General features: G+C 44.3%; 1 protein-coding gene across 4 annotated transcripts; it reads right to left on the bottom strand.

Annotated features, from left to right (window-relative positions):
* Positions 1–1458: 1458 nt before the first annotated feature.
* On the bottom strand, positions 1459–18788 carry LOC112214326 (zinc finger protein AEBP2). Of its 4 annotated transcripts, none has more exons than XM_024372976.2 (8): positions 18148–18788; positions 14949–15174; positions 14350–14457; positions 9767–9953; positions 9187–9311; positions 4424–4491; positions 2659–2772; positions 1459–1856 (listed from the first exon to the last, which is right to left on the bottom strand). In XM_024372976.2, exons 1-8 carry the CDS (start codon positions 18639–18641, stop codon positions 1844–1846), a joined length of 1335 nt encoding a protein of 444 aa, XP_024228744.1. In that variant the 5' UTR covers positions 18642–18788; the 3' UTR covers positions 1459–1843. The 4 variants fall into 4 exon arrangements, with proteins under 4 accessions (XP_024228744.1, XP_024228742.1, XP_024228743.1 ...); XM_024372974.2 differs by having other exon boundaries at positions 1460–1856; positions 9187–9329; XM_024372975.2 differs by having other exon boundaries at positions 1460–1856; positions 9187–9329; positions 14958–15174.
* Positions 18789–19384: the final 596 nt, after the last annotated feature.

Genomic DNA, 19384 nt, shown 5'->3' with positions numbered 1-19384 from the left:
GCAGCACAAAGATAAAACACATACACCTTACAACTTTCTCGTCATCGTGACCATCAGAAGCTGCGAGGGTAAAATTTACCTAGCTAGTGTCAGACAAACGCAGGGTGTACTTAAACAGCCTTTAAAGAAATAATAAGGAATTGATATCGTCCGTCAAAACTATTTTCCTATTGCATTATGTACAATTATTACAGTTTAAAACATTGGAGCAGAAATAATAAATCCTCTACAGTACAATTTCCAGGTATAAAAATATATTACCAATCTCCAGGAGTATTTACAAAGACAAGTTTCTCTACAACATCAAGTAACTGTGCTGTTAAGCTCGTAGTCTAGTTGTACTACCTTAAACTTACAAAAGCACCCACCTAATGGCTCAAATGTTTAGCACCTAGTATATAATACATTTGGCCTACACTACATTACCAAAAGTATGTGGACACCTGCTCGTCGAACATCTCATTCCAAAATCATGGGCATTAATATGGAGTTGGTCCCCCCCTTTGCTGCTATAACAGACTCCAGTCTTCTGGGAAGGCTTTCCACTAGATGTTGAAACATTGCTGCGGGGACTTGTTTCCATTCAGCCACAAGCGCATTAGTGAGGTCGGGCAGGCACGGATGTTGGCCGATGAGGCCTGGCTCGCAGTCGGCGTTCCAATTCATCCCAAAGGTTCGATTGAGTTGAGGTCAGGGCACTGGGCAGGCAAGTCAACTTATTTCACACCGATCTTGACAAACCATTTCTGTATGGACCTCGCTTTGTGCATGTGGGCATTGTCATGCTGAAACAGGAAAGGGCCTTCCCCAAACTGTTGCCACAAAGTTGGAAGCACATATCGTCTAGAATATCGTATGATGTAGGGTTAATATTTCCCTTCACTGGAACTAAGGGCCCTAGCCTAAACCAAGAAAAAAGTATTCTTCCTCCAAACTTTACAGTTGGCACTATGCGTTTGGGCAGGTAGCGTTCTGCTGGCATCCGCCAAACCTAGATTTGGCCGTCAGACTGACAGATGGTTAAGTGTTATTCATCACTCCAGAGAATGCGTTTCCACTGCGCCAGAGTCCAATGGCGGCGAGCTTTACACCAGCCAATGCTTGGCTTGGCGCATGGTGATCTTAGGCTTGTGTGCAGCTGCTCGGGTCATGGAAACCCACTTAATGAAACTCCCGACGAACAGTTCTTGTTGCTGATGTTGCGTCAAGAGGCAGTTTGGAACTCCGTAGTGCGTGCTGAATATAGAGCACAGACGATTTTTACACACTATGTGCTTCAGCACTCCCATTCTGTGAGCTTTTGTGGCCTACCACTTCGCGGCTGAGCCGTTGTTGATCCTAGACATTTCCAGTTCACAATAAAAGCACTTACAGCTGACCATGACAGCTCTAGCAGGGCAGAAAACTGACTTGTTGGAAAGGTGGCATCCTATGACAGTGCCATGTTGTAAGTCACTGAGCTCTTCAGTAAGGCCATTCCACTGCAAATGTTTGTCTATAGAGATTGCATGGCTGTGTGCTCAATTTAATACATCTGTCAGCAATGGGTGTGGCTGAAATAGCCAAATCTGCTAATTTGTAGGGGTGTCCACACACTACTGTGTACATAGTGTATTTTCAGAAACCATTAAAAACAAATACTAAATTCGCTTTGTCATTTGGAGGAATTTGACATTGAAAAGTGAAAAGAGCAGAAATTGAACCAAGAAAAAAATGGGGAAATAAGAGGTATTGAAATCTCTGGTTTTCACTCCTGTCCAGACAAGACAAGACATAGGGACTTCCTATGAGAGGTGATATCGGCAGGCTCCTTCGAAGTCTCTTGATTGGTTGTTCTTAGTCTCTAGAAGAACATCCTGTAACGACAGGCAGCACTTTACATTAGTGTACAGTTATGCATATCATGATTTCTAACACGGTCCACCTCCACCCACAGTCATTTGTGTAATGTAAGCATTCCGCTACATACACAGAATGTTTTACATTCTATCGTCTACAGCGCAGTATTTTCTACTGGCTGACAACAGTGACTGGCGCCACCTGGTGGGGAAATAAATAGCAGTCACATCATTCCTGAATCTTGAAAGCTGTACTTCTCAGACGACTCCTGACACACAAATCACAACACACCATAACCTGCCCCTGCTGAATGGCAGGCATGTCAGGATTCCTCCTCTCACCATTCCTCAGGGAACCTTCTTCACTTTGCCTATAAAGCATTTACAACGCTGCTTGGAAGAACACAAGTGAGGAAAGACTAAAAGAGATTTTGTTTCTAGGTAATACAAACTCGAAAGCAGCACGCAAGGCCGACGTGGGGTTCAGGATCACATCTCTCCACAGCCATTGGGCATTCAGATTTAGCTCTGTGCTGCATGGCCATCTATTACAGGCAGAATGTAGCCATCATTCATTAACTGGGTAAACAGAGTAGCACTGGCCCCGGGGATCACTGGGCCAGTACTGAGTCTAGGAAAACACACCGGCTGTGGTAGCTATGCTCACATTGCTGCTGTTGTGATTCAACCAAAGTATGAGTTATGTGCACGTCCACAGGCACGCACACTATTTGGAGAGTTAATGATTAGCCCTAATGGTCTCTGCCTCAAGATTTGGCAACCTACACCCCCTCCAGTGCATGCACGCACACACACACACCTGTATATGTTGGGGTCCAGCAGTACGTGTGTGTCCTGGGGCAACTGGGAGAGATGGACCACCTTGGTCTTCTGCTGCGGCCGGTCACTCTCATTCACCCACACATCAGGAAGTCTGGCGAGAGGGATAGAGAGATTGAGAGAAAGTGAGAGGGAAGGAGGAGAGAGAGATAAGAGAGAGGGGGAAGAGATGAGTCAGTACAAATCCAGTCTTGCAATTGGTTCCATTGCCTCTAAGCTGGTGTCTGACTGGCATCAGCTTAGAAACGGGTTAAAAAGAGATTGCAGTGGTACACATGCATGCTTCCTAAAGCGTTGTCTAACTAAACAGTGTATTTAGGTGTTATCCGTGGGAAACAATGGGAGAGGATCCAATACCAGTACTGGGCCCCTCTACTCCTGCCACTGTGAGCGTCACCAGGAAAGCACCCCGGGGTAGAGTGTTGGGGAGATGTGAATGAGCAGTGCTTGGTTCATCATTAGCAGAATGCTTGGCTATATATCACAGATTCAGAGAGGGGCAGATGAAAGCCCCAGGGGGAGGAAAGGAAGAGAGAGGGTTGGATAGTGGATGAAATGAGAAGAGTGTGGTGATAAAGAAATGGAGAAGCGAGAGGCGACCGTACCCTTGCAAAGGGACGAACACAAGTAGACAGAGCCAAAACAAAAACAGCAGAAAAGCACCCAATAACATGGTAGGAGACCGAGAGGGCAAGGCCTCAGCTGTCTCCTGTTACGGTTTAAAATCACAGCAAATACAATGCTCGCTGCACAGAGGACTGTGTACATAGGGTGCTGCTGCAACCCTGTAGCTGAGAGCTACAGTAGGAGTGACTACAACATCTGTTAGACATTCTCCATGGTAGTGTGGGTGACGGTTGCTTTTACAGCAACATGGTCCTTAGAGAGACATATCCAACTCTTAACCAAAAACCCCTCACAGCTTCTGAAACGAGTGCTGCAATACATCTCTTGCTCCTCCTCCTCCCAAAAATTCCAACGAAAGGTTTATTTTGGACATGTACCGCGAAAGCGAGCGTCGTTTTGGCTTTTAGCCCGTTTCCTGACCCAGAAAGTTGTTTCTATCAGAGATGAGTTCTCGGGGAGAGGGGTTTTAGACAGAGCAGAGTTGAGCTGAGAGACAAATGACGAGGAGGGCTGCGGCTCAATAGTCTGAAGTGACTTCCTCTCCTTGTCTCCTTACCTTCAATAATTTGTCTGATGATATACTATGCTAACTACATAGCTAACTTACAATATTCAAGTCTGAAACGCACGTAGCTGGTTAGGATAGCTGTTATGCTAGTCAGGGGGGAAAGACAGGCGAGCGCTTGGTCCTTAATGCTCTAAACTGGGCCACTGATGCGGGCAAAAGGAGCAGAGAAAGAGTTAGAGGAAGGGATGGAGAGAGAGACCACAGGGTAGCTCCCACGAGATGAGGGAACCCATCCAGATCACTGACCCTTCTGGATGGAGACGCTAGCCTAGGTATCCTCCTGTGTGTGTTTGTGTGGGGTGCGGTGACATGTGATTGCCTGCCTCCTGCCCGCAGCCACAGGACAAACTGTCTAACCACCACTAAACGCCTGCTGACATTTACAGAGCAGGGGAGAAGGATAGGAAGAGAGGGGAACCCTCTGCTTGCCAGTAGTACAGGAGAGAAAAGGGAGCGAGGTGAGAGAAGAGGACTGTGGCCTTGTCTGCCAACAGGAGAGAGATGAAGAGCAGGATGTGGGGAAGAGAGGGTGGAGAAGAGGGCAACTTACATGTCCTCGGGAGTCCAGTGGAGGAGGACTTTAACCTTCCCAGAATCTTCCTTCCTCCTCGCTATTACCTAGAGACAGAAGAAGAGAGTCAAGACACCACCCAGTAACAGAGACATTGGAAAACAACATTGTACTGGAGACACACACCATCCCTAACCGAAGGTCTGATGCTGATGGCAAGTCAGTAAAAGGAATGAGACACCTGGTTCCAGTCTAATTGAGCCAGAGTCAATCTGTCCTCCCTCCCACTCTGCAGACTAACACTTACCTCACTGGCCTGAAGACGCCAGTCCAGCCGCTAAACCTACACACACACCCTGTGTGGTAGGAACAATACAGCTCCCTGACTTGACATTAGTGCACACCACAGTTCGTGGGTGTGTGACCCTGGACCAAGGTGAAGACTAGGAATGCTATTTATCTTTAGAAACACACAGACGGATGTGCGCACACACACACACAGAAAGTAGCTAGTTACAGCGTGAAAAGGCGTTACACAAGACTCTCGGGTTTTATTTGCTTATAGCTTTGGCGTAGACAAGGCCTGCTGGGTTTGCCGGACTGCCCACGGCCGTCAATTTCTTCTCTGCAATGAGTCTGGATCAGAGTATCTCCCCGACAATTTCTGATTGGTCCCAGAAATTGATGGGTTGGGAACACGTGGGTAAAACAGTGTTTTGAAAATGTAATTGGCTTTGATACTCTGATTAGAGACAATCCAAATGGCTGATGACTGTTTTGACATCACCACAAACGACTTCCAATGATGGCAGTCTCAGACTGAAGTGAACAGAGCAGAGGAAGAATTCAGTTGGAGTCGTCAGGCAACTGCTGGGCTCCTACGCCGTCTCTCGCTCTCTTGATTTCTCTGAGATAATACTGGTAGAAGCACTCCAACTGCATGTGTAGGGGGGAGATGGAGGGGTGAGGGGTGAGGGAAGAGAGCGGCGTAGGGGTCTGTTTTCTAAGCGGCTCCAACAACAGGCCTGGCTGGGTCTGGCATGCACGTCAGAGCAGTGTGTTTCGTGGGAGGGTTGCTGGCAGTTCCCCTATTAGCAGTTTAATTAAAAAGGGGCATGGGAGTCTGTTATTCCCTGGCTGGGCCCTTCATTTTCCGCAGGCCTCAATACTGCACACACTAACTCATGAGAGTTTAAACCAGACTGCTGGTAATCCGTCAATTTTGGAAAACAAGTTGTGTCAGACTCTAGTATTATTACTGAGAAAAATGAGATCGTGATGCTTTTAAAAATCAGCATTTAATCTCAGCGGGCTTTTAATTTGAAATAAATGGTGGTTTAATTGGCCCTGGGGAGCCAGTCGACTGCCTGCCCCTCTCCCAGACTCTAGTTTGCTCAATGGAAGTTCCGTCAACTTCAGCAACATGTTAATCTTTGTTTTCATTTCAACAACTTTCTACCTGTGATGTGCGAGACGCCACGAGGAAGATCACTGTAAAGAAACAAACAAAAAACAACACTGGGGCTGATTTACTTGATCCTTTCTTGCTGCAGCTTTCTGATTGTAGAATCTTTTAACACGTTTTTTTTACCGTACAATTATTTCTGGTGATGTCCCCAAGGTCTGGAAAGTGGCCCACATACTGTCCCTTCAAAAGATGGTGACGCGTGTGACCTAAATAATTAGCGCCCCATTTCCAGGCTGCGTGTAGCTGGTTTGAAAATGATTTAAATATGCACTACGCAGAAACCGCTCTGCCATTTCCTGATTGCTAAAATTCTAAGTTTGCCTAATTTCAGTTCCTTTATTAGCAGTTTCATTAAAGGGGCATGGAACCAAAGTGTAGAGAATCACTGTACCATCTAAACCACTGTCAAATATATTCACCATAACCAAAAACATTGTATTTTCAGTTGTTTGATGCAGTTGTACAAAACCTAAAGTAAGACGCAAAAAACTAAACTTAGCGGAAAGCATAGAAATAAAGCACATAGATGTACCACTTCGTCGACTTGCTTTCAACGAGAATGACAGATCCACAACTCACATTTCTATGTGAATTTGGTTGGGTCACCTAAAAAGTTACATATTGCTGCTGTAAAAAGTATCCAGTGTCTATTTACTGATGGTGTTAAATCAGGTTTTCCTCACATAAAGTCCTACGGGATGGATTCTTGCTCTGGTTATTTTCACATTATTAACAATATAATTTATCTGTTAAAAAATACATTCACCTGTATGCAGATGACACTGTGGTGTATGCCATTAACCCCACAACTGACCAGGCTTTGCCTCTATTCCCCCCCCAGAAAGCATTTGTTGAACTGACATTGGTACTTAATAATGCAGGTAAAACAAAGGACATGTTCTTTTCCAAATCACATAAAAATCAGAAGACTAATGCATAAGTACTTTGTAGGGGTGTAATGGTACACTGATTGGTACCGAACCATTCGATCGAGGGACCTCGATTCGGTCGCACTGAACCCGAATGACTACATAAAAACAACAATACAACATTTTTTTTAAACTACGTCTTTAGGCTATGCATACGCTGCGTGGCAGGCCTATGCCGCTTGAGAAAATCTGAGCTGAAACAAAACATTTCAGGCTATCCCGTTAAAACGAGCACCTATGCAGACGGAATCAGAAATGGAGGATCATCAACAATCGTTTAAATCTCCAGTTTAGGAGCTTTTAGGCTTCCCAGCAGATTAATCGGAGACGGACAGTACGTGGTGGAGAAAACGTTAACCGTATGTCGCCACGCTCAACAGAAATAGCCTACGCCGCTGCCCACACCTCAAATGTTGTTGACACATTTACTCCGACATCACCCGAGTACACGGAGCAAGACAGAAACATATCGTCTCACCTCTGCATTTCAAGCATTCCGTGGCAGCTGATTCTGACCGGGCCAAAGAAATTACAAGAGCTATAGGTAGGTTATGTTTATATTTGTTTTACAGTCTTTGCTTTATAACCACGGATATGCACCGATTCACGGTGATTGAGAATAGGGAGGTTTCAGCGCCTTGTGAAAGCGCTTTTAAGCCACGTTGCGAACCTCCCTCCTGCACCAATTTAAGCAAACAGGTTGTACCCGCTAGATATAAGCAAACCAAAAACGAAGTTCAGAATGAACTGCGCTTACTTCACAGTGACAGCCCATCACATTACCCTGGAATAGGAGATGTGCCGTGCTACAGACATGCCCCTTTATGAGCATCACAACTGCGCATCAGGGCACTTAAGGAGACGGTGTCATGGTGTGTTCATAACCAAGTGGGAATTTACCACATACGACTGGGGAAAACCCCACTTGAATGGCCCTCCAACTGGTACTTACTTGTGGGAAACTTGTCAATGATCTGAAGCACACACTTCTCCCACATGATTACCACGGACGTCACCTGCTAAGGAAATGGCCTCTAACAGCATTTGGCAGTTAAATGGAACAAAACATTTATTAAAAAAAGCAATCTATTGTGGTTTGCTGAACAAAAACATGTATTTTTTTGACATGCATTTTTTAGTTTATGGTTGATAGAGCTTGTAGGCCATTAGCCACAGGCGTTTCTCAACGAGTTCAAATCACATGAATGCGTCCAACTGCTATTTATGACTAAACAACGAATACATTCCCACCTCCCAGAAGGTGACCAATGCAGCATCAGAGTGGAAACTTGAGAGGACCAAAATAACAATCCTGCCACAACAGAATGACAGGAATATTGTGAATGGAACTTCATCTTCCCCTGCTGTATTGAAACTGAACCGTGAACCCCAAAAAACCTACCAAACCGTGGGTTTGATGAACTGTGACACCCCTAATACTTTGGATGGTGCCCTCATTGATCGTGTCCCCTCTTATAAATATCTGAGCATCTGGATTAACGAAAAGCTCTCTTTCAAAATGCATGTTGATGAATAAGTTAAGAAATTAATAATTAAAATAGGCTTCTTCTATAGGGCCTGCCTTGTTAAATAGCAGAAAAACAAATCATCCTGTCAACATTCATTCCGGGTTATTGACTATGGCGATATCGTCTATATGAACGCTGCTGCCACGGTACTGAAGCCGTTGCACACAGTTGACCACAGTGCATTGTTATGGGTGATCGGTTCCGTACACGTCACTGCAGTTTGTATCAGAAAGTAGGCTGGCCCGCTGTGAAGTCACGTAGATCGATGCATTGCGCTCTCTTTTTTTGGTCTATAGAGCCCTCTTGCATAAACTTCCATCATACCTTACCTCATTGTTAAACCTCAGACTGACAAGTAACCAGACCCAGGGATGTCTAAACCCTGGAGGGCCCTTCAATCTCCACCCAATTAGGTACATCTGTTTTTAGTTTATTGCGCCTCGTGGAATAATCTCCAAAACTCCTTAAAGTTAGAGTTGGTGCCTCTAGGGAAACTCGGGCAGATGTTAGAGAGCCTTTTAACTGAAGAATGTGTTTGTTTCATATGATTGCGATTTACTTGTTGTGTATTGTGTAATTGACGTGTGTACAGATAGATATGTTTAATAGTGTAATGGTTGTGTAATCGATGTGTTCATGCAAGGCCTCATCTGCGAAAGAGACTGTGGTCTCAGTGTGACTCCCAGCTTAAATAAAGGTAATAAAAAATTTAAAAAGACAAACTCCTCTATTCAGCGGAGACCGTAATACTGTAGGTCTGCTGCGCCCTCTGCTGTCTGAACAGTGAAGTGCAGGACCCTGCATGGTCTGCTGCAGCTGGATCCCTGACCATGCTGTGGTAGACGACGGTGATGGTGTGTGTGTGCTACTACTAACCGTGCTGTGAAACACCACACTGTGTCCGTTGCCCAGGCTCTCTATATGTGTAGCCAGGTTGAGGCAGATGGCCCGGTGTCTGATAGCATCCATGGTCTGGGCATCAAAGAAGTCGTGAGGTCGTGCTGGAGGGACAGAACACACTGGGGTGAGAGAGGGGGAGCGTTAAACTGAGGTTCATAGGTCAGAGGTGATTAGCCAATCAGATGGATCTGACCCTCGTAGATATTCATCAAAACGTTTCCCACCACCCGATTGGTTAAGAGGCTTGGTTTGAAAGCCAGGCAACCTGATCAGCGAGTACATGGTTGATTGTTTGTATAATTGAGTGTGTGCCTGCATATCTGTGTATGTGTACGCATGCTTGCATTTGTGCGCGCGCGCTTGGATTACCATCCTCGTGGGTACCAGAAATTCCAAAAAGTCCCAGAGGGCAAAGACTATTTTAGAATTAGGTTTACGGTTCAAATTAAATGAACAATTAGGGAAAATAGGATTTCATGGAAATCCATTTTAGGTCCCCCACAAGGATAATAAGACTAATGCTGTGTTTATATGTGCGTGTTTCTCGGATACGTACGTAAAGACCTCCTGCGTTTATTCTTGAGTTTCCGCCTCTTGTTAAGCCCCGCTTTCGAAGGTGAATCCTCCTTCATCTTGCCCTGATTGGCCAGCTTGTTGGAGTTCTGGGAGCTGAAGTGGGTGGGTACATGGCGCGCCAGCCCCCCCTGGGAGGCAAACGTGGCATTGCAACCCCCCACCACACACTGATGGAAACAGAGACAACACCAGTGAGAATACAGACTAGTAGATATCTTACACAAGAGCACTTACATACAGTTGAAGTCAGAAGTTTACATACACCTTAGCCAAATACATTTAAACTCAGTTTTTCACAATTCCTAACATTTAATCCTAGTAAAAATACCCTGTTTTAGGTCAGTTAGGATCACCAATTCATTTTAAGAATGAGAAATGTCAGAATAATAGTAGAGAGAATGATATACTTCAGCTTTTATTTCTTTCATCACATTACCAGTGGGTCAGAAGTTTACATACACTCAATTAGTATTTGGTAGCATTGCCTTTAAATTGTTTAACTTGGGTCAAACGTTTTGGATAGCCTTCCACAAGCTTCCCACAATACGTTGGGTGAAGTTTGGCCCATTCCTCCTGACAGTGTTGGTGTAACTGAGTCAGGTTTGTAGGCCTCCTTGCTCACACATGCTTTTTCAGTTCTACCCACACATTTTCTATAGGTTTGAGGTCAGGGCTTTGTGATGGCCACCCCAACATCTTGACTTTGTTGTCCTTAAGCCATTTTGCCACAACTTTGGAAGTATGCTTTGGGTCATTTTTCATTTTGAAGACCCATTTGCGACCAAGCTTCAATTTCCTGACTGATGTCTTGCGATGTTGCTTCAATATATCCATATATTTTTCCTGCCTCATGATGCCATCTACTTTGTGAAGTGCAACAGTCCCTCCTGCAGCAAAGCACCCCGACAACATGATGCTGACACCCCCGTGCTTCACGGTTGGGATGGTGTTCTTCGGCTTGCAAGCCTCCCCCTTTTTCCTCAAAACATAACAATGGTCATCATGGCAAGAGGACATTTCCCAAAAATATTTATTTTGATTTTTCCATGACGTCAAGCCACTGAGTTTGAAGGTAGGCCTTGAAATACCTCCACAGGTAAACCTCCAATTGACTCAAATGATGTCAATTAGCCTTTCAGAAGTTTATAAAGCCATGACATTTTCTGGAATTTTCTGCTGTTTAAAAGGCACAGTCAACTTCTGACCCACTGTGAATTATAAGTGAAATAATCTGTCTGTAAACAATTGTTGGAAAAATGACTTGGGTCATGCAAAGTAGATGTCCTAACCGACTTGCCGAAACTATAGTTTGTTAACAAGAAATGTGTGGAGTGGTTGAAAAACGAGTTAATGACTCCAACCTAAGTATACGTAAACTTACGACTTCAACTGTATATAATAATAGTATTGGTCTTTCGATTTGATGAAATCTAGGTGATTTCCTTTTCAATGAAAGTTCAAAAGGTTATAGTAGTGGAAACTGTAGGCCTGAGTATAGAACCACCGTTCAGAATAATATCATGCATTAGCTTTACACAGGATAGTGTGTGACAGATGTGCCTTGTGTTAGAATGATTATAATGCTCTCCAAGACTAGAACAACCTATAGCACATGACGTGTACATACAGTAGGTACGGGGCCTTCAGAAAGAATTCACCCCTCAACGTTTCACACATTTTGTTGTGCTACAGCCTGAATTTCAAATGGCTTCATTTGAGAATTGGTGTTACTGGCCTACACACAATACCTCATAATGTCCAAGTGGAATTGTGTTAAAAAAAAAAAACACTAATTAATTCATTTAAAATGAAAGCGGAAATGTCTTGCGTCAATAAGTATTCAACCCCTTTGTTATGGCAAGACTAAATAAGTTCAGGAATAATAATGTGCTTAAATCACTGAAGTTGTGTGGCCTGTGTTTAATAACATGATTTTTGAATGACTACCTCATCTCTGTATTCCACACATAGTTATCTTTAATATCCCTAAGTCGAGCAGTGAATTTCAAACACCGATTCAACCACAAAGACCAGGGAGGTTTTCCAATGCCTCTCAAAGGGCACTTATTGGTAGAGCAGAGATTGAATATCCCTTTGAGCATTGTGAAGTTATTAATTACACTTTGGATGGTGTATAAACAGAACCAGTCACTACAAAGATACAGGCATCCTTCCTAACAAACTCAGTTACCGGAGAGGAAGGAAACTGCTCCGGCATTCACCAGGAGGCCGGCCCATGGTGACTTTAAAACTGGTACAGCGTTTAATGGCTGTGATAGGAGAACACTGATGGATCAACAACATTGTAGTTACTCCACAACACTAACCTAATTGACAGACTGAAAAGGGAAGCCTGTACAGAATATTGCCAAAACATGCATCAGGTTTGCAATAAGGCACTAAAGTAAAACTGCAAAGAATGTGGGAAAGAAATTAACTTTGTCTTGAATACAAAGCATTACATTTAGGGCAAATCCAACACATTACTGAGAACCACATCACATTTTCAAGCATGGTGGTGGCTGCATCATGTTATGGGAATGCTTGTCACCGACTAGGATAAAAAATAAACAAAACAGAGCTAAGCACAGGCAAAATCATAGAGGAAAACCGGGTTCAGTGGGAGACAAATTCACCTTTCAGCAGGACAATAAGCTAAAACACAAGGCCAAATATACACAGGAGTTGCTTACCAAGATGAGATTGAATGTTCCGGAGTGGCCTCGTTACAGTTTCGACATAAATTGGCTTGAAAATCTATGGCAAGACTTGAAAATGGCTGTCTAGCAATGACCCCCAAAACCTTGACAGAGCTTGAAGAATAAAACAAAAGAATGTGAAAATATTGTACAATCCAGGTGTGCAAAGCTCTTAGAGACTTACCCAGAAAGACAGCTACAGTCGCTGCCAAAGCGGATTCTAACATGCATTAACTCAGGGGTGTGAATACTTCTGTAAATTAGATATTTGTGTACTTCATTTTGAATAAAAACATGTTTTCACTTTGTCATTATGGGGTATTGTGTGTAGATGGGTGAGAAATGTTTTTATTGAATCACTTTGTCATTATGGGGTATTGTGTGTAGATGGGTGAGAAATGTTTTTTTTGAATCACTTTGTCATTATGGGGTATTGTGTGTAGATGGGTGAGAAATGTTTTATTGAATCACTTTGTCATTATGGGGTATTGTGTGTAGATGGGTGAGAAATGTTTTTATTGAATCACTTTGTCATTATAGGGTATTGTGTGTAGATGGGTGAGAAATGTTTTTATTGAATCACTTTGTCATTATGGGGTATTGTGTGTAGATGGGTGAGAAATGTTTTTATTGAATCACTTTGTCATTATAGGGTATTGTGTGTAGATGGGTGAGAAATGTTTTATTGAATCACTTTGTCATTATGGGGTATTGTGTGTAGATGGGTGAGAAATGTTTTTATTGAATCACTTTGTCATTATGGGGTATTGTGTGTAGATGGGTGAGAAATGTTTTTATTGAATCACTTTGTCATTATGGGGTATTGTGTGTAGATGGGTGAGAAATGTTTTTATTGAATCACTTTGTCATTATAGGGTATTGTGTGTAGATGGGTGAGAAATGTTTTATTGAATCACTTTGTCATTATAGGGTATTGTGTGTAGATGGGTGAGAAATGTTTTATTGAATCACTTTGTCATTATAGGGTATTGTGTGTAGATGGGTGAGAAATGTTTTATTGAATCACTTTGTCATTATAGGGTATTGTGTGTAGATGGGTGAGAAATGTTTTTATTGAATCACTTTGTCATTATGGGGTATTGTGTGTAGATGGGTGAGAAATGTTTTTATTGAATCACTTTGTCATTATGGGGTATTGTGTGTAGATGGGTGAGAAATGTTTTTATTGAATCACTTTGTCATTATGGGGTATTGTGTGTAGATGGGTGAGAAATGTTTTATTGAATCACTTTGTCATTATGGGGTATTGTGTGTAGATGGGTGAGAAATGTTTTTATTGAATCACTTTGTCATTATGGGGTATTGTGTGTAGATGGGTGAGAAATGTTTTTATTGAATCACTTTGTCATTATGGGGTATTGTGTGTAGATGGGTGAGAAATGTTTTTATTGAATCACTTTGTCATTATGGGGTATTGTGTGTAGATGGGTGAGAAATGTTTTTATTGAATCACTTTGTCATTATGGGGTATTGTGTGTAGATGGGTGAGAAATGTTTTTATTGAATCACTTTGTCATTATGGGGTATTGTGTGTAGATGGGTGAGAAATATTTTTATTGAATCACTTTGTCATTATGGGGTATTGTGTGTAGATGGGTGAGAAATGTTTTTATTGAATCACTTTGTCATTATGGGGTAGTGTGTGTAGATGGGTGAGAGAACAAACAAGAGAATCCATTCTAAATTCAGGTTGTAACACAAAATGTGGAATAAGTCAAGGGGTATCAATAACTTTGTGAAGACAACTTGAGTTTGCCATGACATGAGGATGTGGTTTGCAGAGTCAGTGCTTAGATGTCATGTGTGTGACAGTGAAATGGAAGAAAGGAGGGCGTTTTCTCACCTTAAATGGTTTGTCTCCACTGTGTGAGACCATGTGTCTCTGAAGCCAGCTCTGACTGGTCGACGGGGTGTTGTACACCTTGCAGCCCTTCCACAGACACACAAACACCTGGTGAGAGGACAGCAACACTGTTACACACGCATATATATATATATATTCACAGGTCACTCGCAACCTAGCTCTTATGAGTTACCCAAGATGCAATGTAAGAGACTAAATGTCCCACGAAATCCTACTATCCTCGAGAATTGTAGTAGTTGGCAGAAGAACCTAGAAACTCAAGCCTCCGTAAACTGACCCCCGCCCCCTCTCTGAACCTAAAGTTCAAAGAGAGATAAAACATCAAGCTGTCTTTTATACAGCCACAGTCTGTAATGTACAGCAGTACTTTTCATCTGGAGTTAGTTTAACACAGGATGTTTGGATTATCTTCAAGATGGAGAAGTGGAAGGGATTGATATTGTGAAGACAGGGTTGTGGTGGTGGAGAAGAGGGGGAAGAGGAGAAAATGAGTGGAGGCATAAAACTAGGAGATGTAGAAAGAAGAGGAGATGGTGAGCAGGCAGGAGGACAGAAGATTTAGGAAGTTGCTTTCCTACACTGCATACCCCTCCCCGTTGTCCGTCCACGTGCACGCCCCTGATGTGCTCAGCCAGGTCTGGGCTGGTGGTAAAGAGGAGCTGGCATTGGTCCCAGCAGCAGGTGTACGCCACGCCCTTACCCACCGACGGGGTGGCGGTGCCCGGGCCGTGCCCATTCATCATGGCAGGTGTGGAGCGCCCGCTGGACGCTGTGCTCTCCATGTCCATCAGAGTACTGCTAATACTGAGGGAGGGAGAGGGACAGTGAGAGGGGGAGGCACAGTGAGAGGGGGAGGCACAGTGAGAGGGGGAGGGACAGTGAGAGGGGGAGGGACAGTGAGAGGGGGAGGCACAGTGAGAGGGGGAGGCACAGTGAGAGGGGGAGGGACAGTGAGAGGGGGAGGGACAGTGAGAGGGGGAGGCACAGTGAGAGGGGGAGGGACAGTGAGAGGGGGAGGGACAGTGAGAGATGGGGTCAGCACAGAGATCTGTTGCACTACAAAACAAATCAAAATGTTATTCTTCACATGCGCCGAATACAACAGTGTAGACCTTACCGTGAAATGCTTACTTACAAGCCCTTAACCAACAATGCAGTTAAGAAAAAGTTGAGAAAATATGTACTAAATAAAGTTTTTAAAAAAATAAGAGCAACAAAATAACGAGACTATATACATTGGGTACAGGTACCGAGTCAATGTGCGGGGGTACAGGTTAGTCGAGGTCATTGAGGTAATATGTACATGTAGGTAGGGGTAAGGTGACTACGCATAGATAAACCGCGAGTGGGGGGGGGGCAATAAAGCCATTTAATTAGCTTTTCAGCAGTCTTATGGCTCGGGGGTAGAAGCTGTTAAGAAGCATTTAGGACCTAGAGCTCCGGTACCACCTGCCGTGCGGTAGCAGAGAGAACAGTCTGACTAGGGTTGCTGGAGTCACTGGCCTTCTTAGGGCCTTCCTCTGACACCACCTGATAGAGGTCCTGGATGGCAGGACGCTTGGCCCCGGCGATGTACTGGGCCATGCGCACTACCCTCTGTAGCGCCTTGCGGTCTGTTCTAGTCATAGGTTTGGACAGCCTCAGTCACTAAATCATGGTGATATAGTGTGTTTATAGCATGTGCCAACACAGCTCTGAGCAGTGTCGGCACATGGTATAAACACACCATTAGTATAGTTTATGTCTGTGTGTTCACTTCTCTGGGGCATATGAGGTTTCGTATGCCTGGTCTACAAGGAGGGATGTGAGGGTGTCATGGCGGATATGAATCTCATGCCATTAGAGATGTAGAAGTATCCCTCTCAGTCCTCACACCCACACAAAGCTTCTCAGAGAGCATTAGTGACTCAGTAATGCTACCACGTTGGACTGAATGAAGAGAAGGTGACAAACACACACACACCTCGTAAGGCTGCCTGCCTCCAGCTGCTCCCCTGCTCTGTTCCTGAGGTCCTCAGTGCCAGAAGGGGAACAAAAGTTACATTGAGACCATGCAGCTGCCCAAACAGCAGAGCTCTCTCCTCCATTCACTCCTTTCTTACTACGGGCCATTCTGCCCCGGCCAGACAAAGCAACGCACCATGACAGGAGAGGGTTGAGGGGGAAAATGGGGGAGGGGGGGGGGGAAATCGGATCCTATCTCCTTCAGATACTACACTTCAGTTCCCGAAGCAACACAGGGACTTCAGCCTTTGTGTTCACTGGGTTTCCTTTTGTTAGCTACCCTCGACAGGTCGTCGCATGACTACAGACCGAGGAAATCTACCGGGATCCAGAAAGGGGGAATTATTCCACTATTCTAGTAGCAAGAGGAGAAGGGTGGACATCGGGGTGTGTGTGAAATCATGGATTTCTCTGCTTCCATTTGAATAGGAAATGTGTATATCGTTCTGATCCGTTGGCTCGTCCAGTGATATTCAGACGGCGTGCACAGGGGCAGATCTGTGTGTAGTATGAGTACATGGCAGATAGGACCCTATATCGACACAGGACTTTAGCATGCCTCATGCTATAGTTTATGTCTGTGTGTTGACTTCGATTGGTACATGCACAACGAGTCGGGTTCAACGACATACACACGTAACTGGAGTTCGCCATAGAGTTGGGACAATCAGATCGGCAAACTCACTGCTTTGGGTGGGCCGCAATAACCCAGAGTAAATTATTTGAAGTTGCATTGGAACAGAGTTGAGCAGTGAGTAGCATACAGCATTACTCATTTGGAACACCTATGAACAGATTCACTCGCTCTCTCTTCTGCACTAGTTTATGATGCAGTGGAAGTTCCATCTGGGCCATTTCACATATTGTAATGGGGAATTCTGGGTACACATCTAAATATCCCAGAAAGACGTGTGTGTGTGTGAGATTCACTCGTGTGCATGAGGGTGAGAACCTGTGTGTGTGTGTGAAGGACTCATCTCAACACAGACATCCTGTAACTAGTCACCACCCAGCCACATGGCCAAACCAACTAGAAGGCGATGAAGTGTTGTGTGACCACAGTGAGCCAGTTGACACGTCTGTAAGAGTGCGTGTATAGATATGTTAGAAGTAGCTCTGTTCCTAAACACCACCCTTCATATGAAAGCTGGGGCCTGTTGGTTGGCTTGTTAGTGAGTGATTCGTTTCTTTGTCTCAGTGCTACACCTGTGAAATTACTCATGGGACTTTCAAGGATACATGCCGACTTGGAAAATCTTAACTCACTGAATTTGTTCACAAGATAAAATCAAGTCTGAAATGTTCATATTGGTGGTGCGTCTCTTTTTGACCGTGGTTTCATAGTAGCGATGTATTACACAATGAGCATCGTGGTGGCAATGCAAGGCCATACATGGACAGGCAGTCCAGATGCGGGTGTACGTGCAGCGTGGAACCATTCCATTGTAAACTAAAGGCAAACTTAGGCCTATTCAACTATCGGTTAAAACTATGCATGTCAACTGCCCATAACGCATAGTTGCGCATTGGGTGCTGATGCATTGTGGCAAAACAAACCCGATTGTTATGCTAAACTGCTGTTTGGCAAAATACAAAGTACGGAGATATCACACCACGCTACATAATTGCAAGGATAGTGAGTGTAACTTGTAACAATGTAGCTTGAGCAAACGTAAACATCTTATTAAAATTGAATCATTGTTGGAGTGGGCTGGCAACATTGCTGCGTTGCTTTGTATTCAACATTTGGTCGGGTATTAGTAATCCACAGACCTGTCTTCCGAATCCATTCGACTGAGAGGTTCTCCATCCGAGGATGATATCTCCACACTGGCCCGTCTTTTGATACCGCGGTCGGTTTTCTCCGTCGATTCCTCGCTTTTGGTCTTGTCTGAGCTGGGAGGCGAGGACGCGCTCTCCTCTCTTTGTTCTTGTTTCAGCTCCACGATGCTCTCCCCGGTTTCGGTGCTGCTCGCAGGGATTCCCTGCACGGGACTTTTGACCGGTTCAGACAGTTCACAGGCCGGTTCTTCTTTGTTACCATTTTCCGTGGACAAAACCGATTCTTTTGCGACTGAATGCTTCTCCTCTTTGCTGTCTCGGTTGCTCACGTCCATTTCTGGTCCGTCCTTGTTGTCACCCGGTTCCTGTTTCGAGTCTGCGGGGCCCTGCTTCTTATTCCCATTTTCTCCTTTGTCCAATGTTCCATTTTGCTCGTTTGTCGGTGTGGAGTCTTGTTCGGTACCTTTGGTTGTAACTGCAGCCATGTTCACAGCGCGTAGTAAGCTATTTTGTGTTGTAGGCTACCCCACAAAGTTGGTTCTTCCTCCCAATAGCATGCGCTGCTTCACCACGGGTGTTCAACGGGGACGCTGGGGGAGGAGGCATAACCATGACGTAGCCCCCCACATTGTGGACCGTTCCACGTGTTTCAGAGAACTATTGTTACAATGGTTTATATACATGTAAAAACAAGTGTTCCAGAAACACAACATTGGCCCTAATATTTCCCTTTAATTGAAGTCAATCATCACCCAGTAACACATTCCAGTCATAAATCTAAACAATTCTTACCACCATACCTGTGCTCAATTCTATTAGTAAGCCTAGCCCATGTTAATTGCATTTTTGCATAAAGCCTAGACTTTAATGCAAATTCATCAAAGCGGATATATTTGATCTTCTTCATGACCTCCAGGTCTTACTCTGTTGTTAAAGTATGGTAGGGGACCGTGATGGATTCTTCAAGTACAGGCATTGCCATTCAAGAGACCATTCCAGTGTCCAGTGCAAGTTGGACTCCATTGCTGGAACTTGATGGAATGTCTGCACTGACTGATATTCAGTGGACCCCAAGAAGAGTATCTAACGGGATCCTAATAAAATACTAAATACGTAAGGTGGTAGGGATTAGGAACTACTGGGTAGGAGGCATGGAAAGGGTTGGAACAAGTGGAAGGAGTGGAATGGAACCAGACCCACATATCCAGAGTGCTACAGACAGGGACCA

Source organism: Oncorhynchus tshawytscha, linkage group LG15, assembly GCF_018296145.1.
Source record: "Oncorhynchus tshawytscha isolate Ot180627B linkage group LG15, Otsh_v2.0, whole genome shotgun sequence".
In the NCBI taxonomy this organism is placed as follows: Eukaryota; Metazoa; Chordata; class Actinopteri; order Salmoniformes; family Salmonidae; genus Oncorhynchus; species Oncorhynchus tshawytscha.
This window is presented reverse-complemented; position numbering and strand designations above follow the sequence as displayed.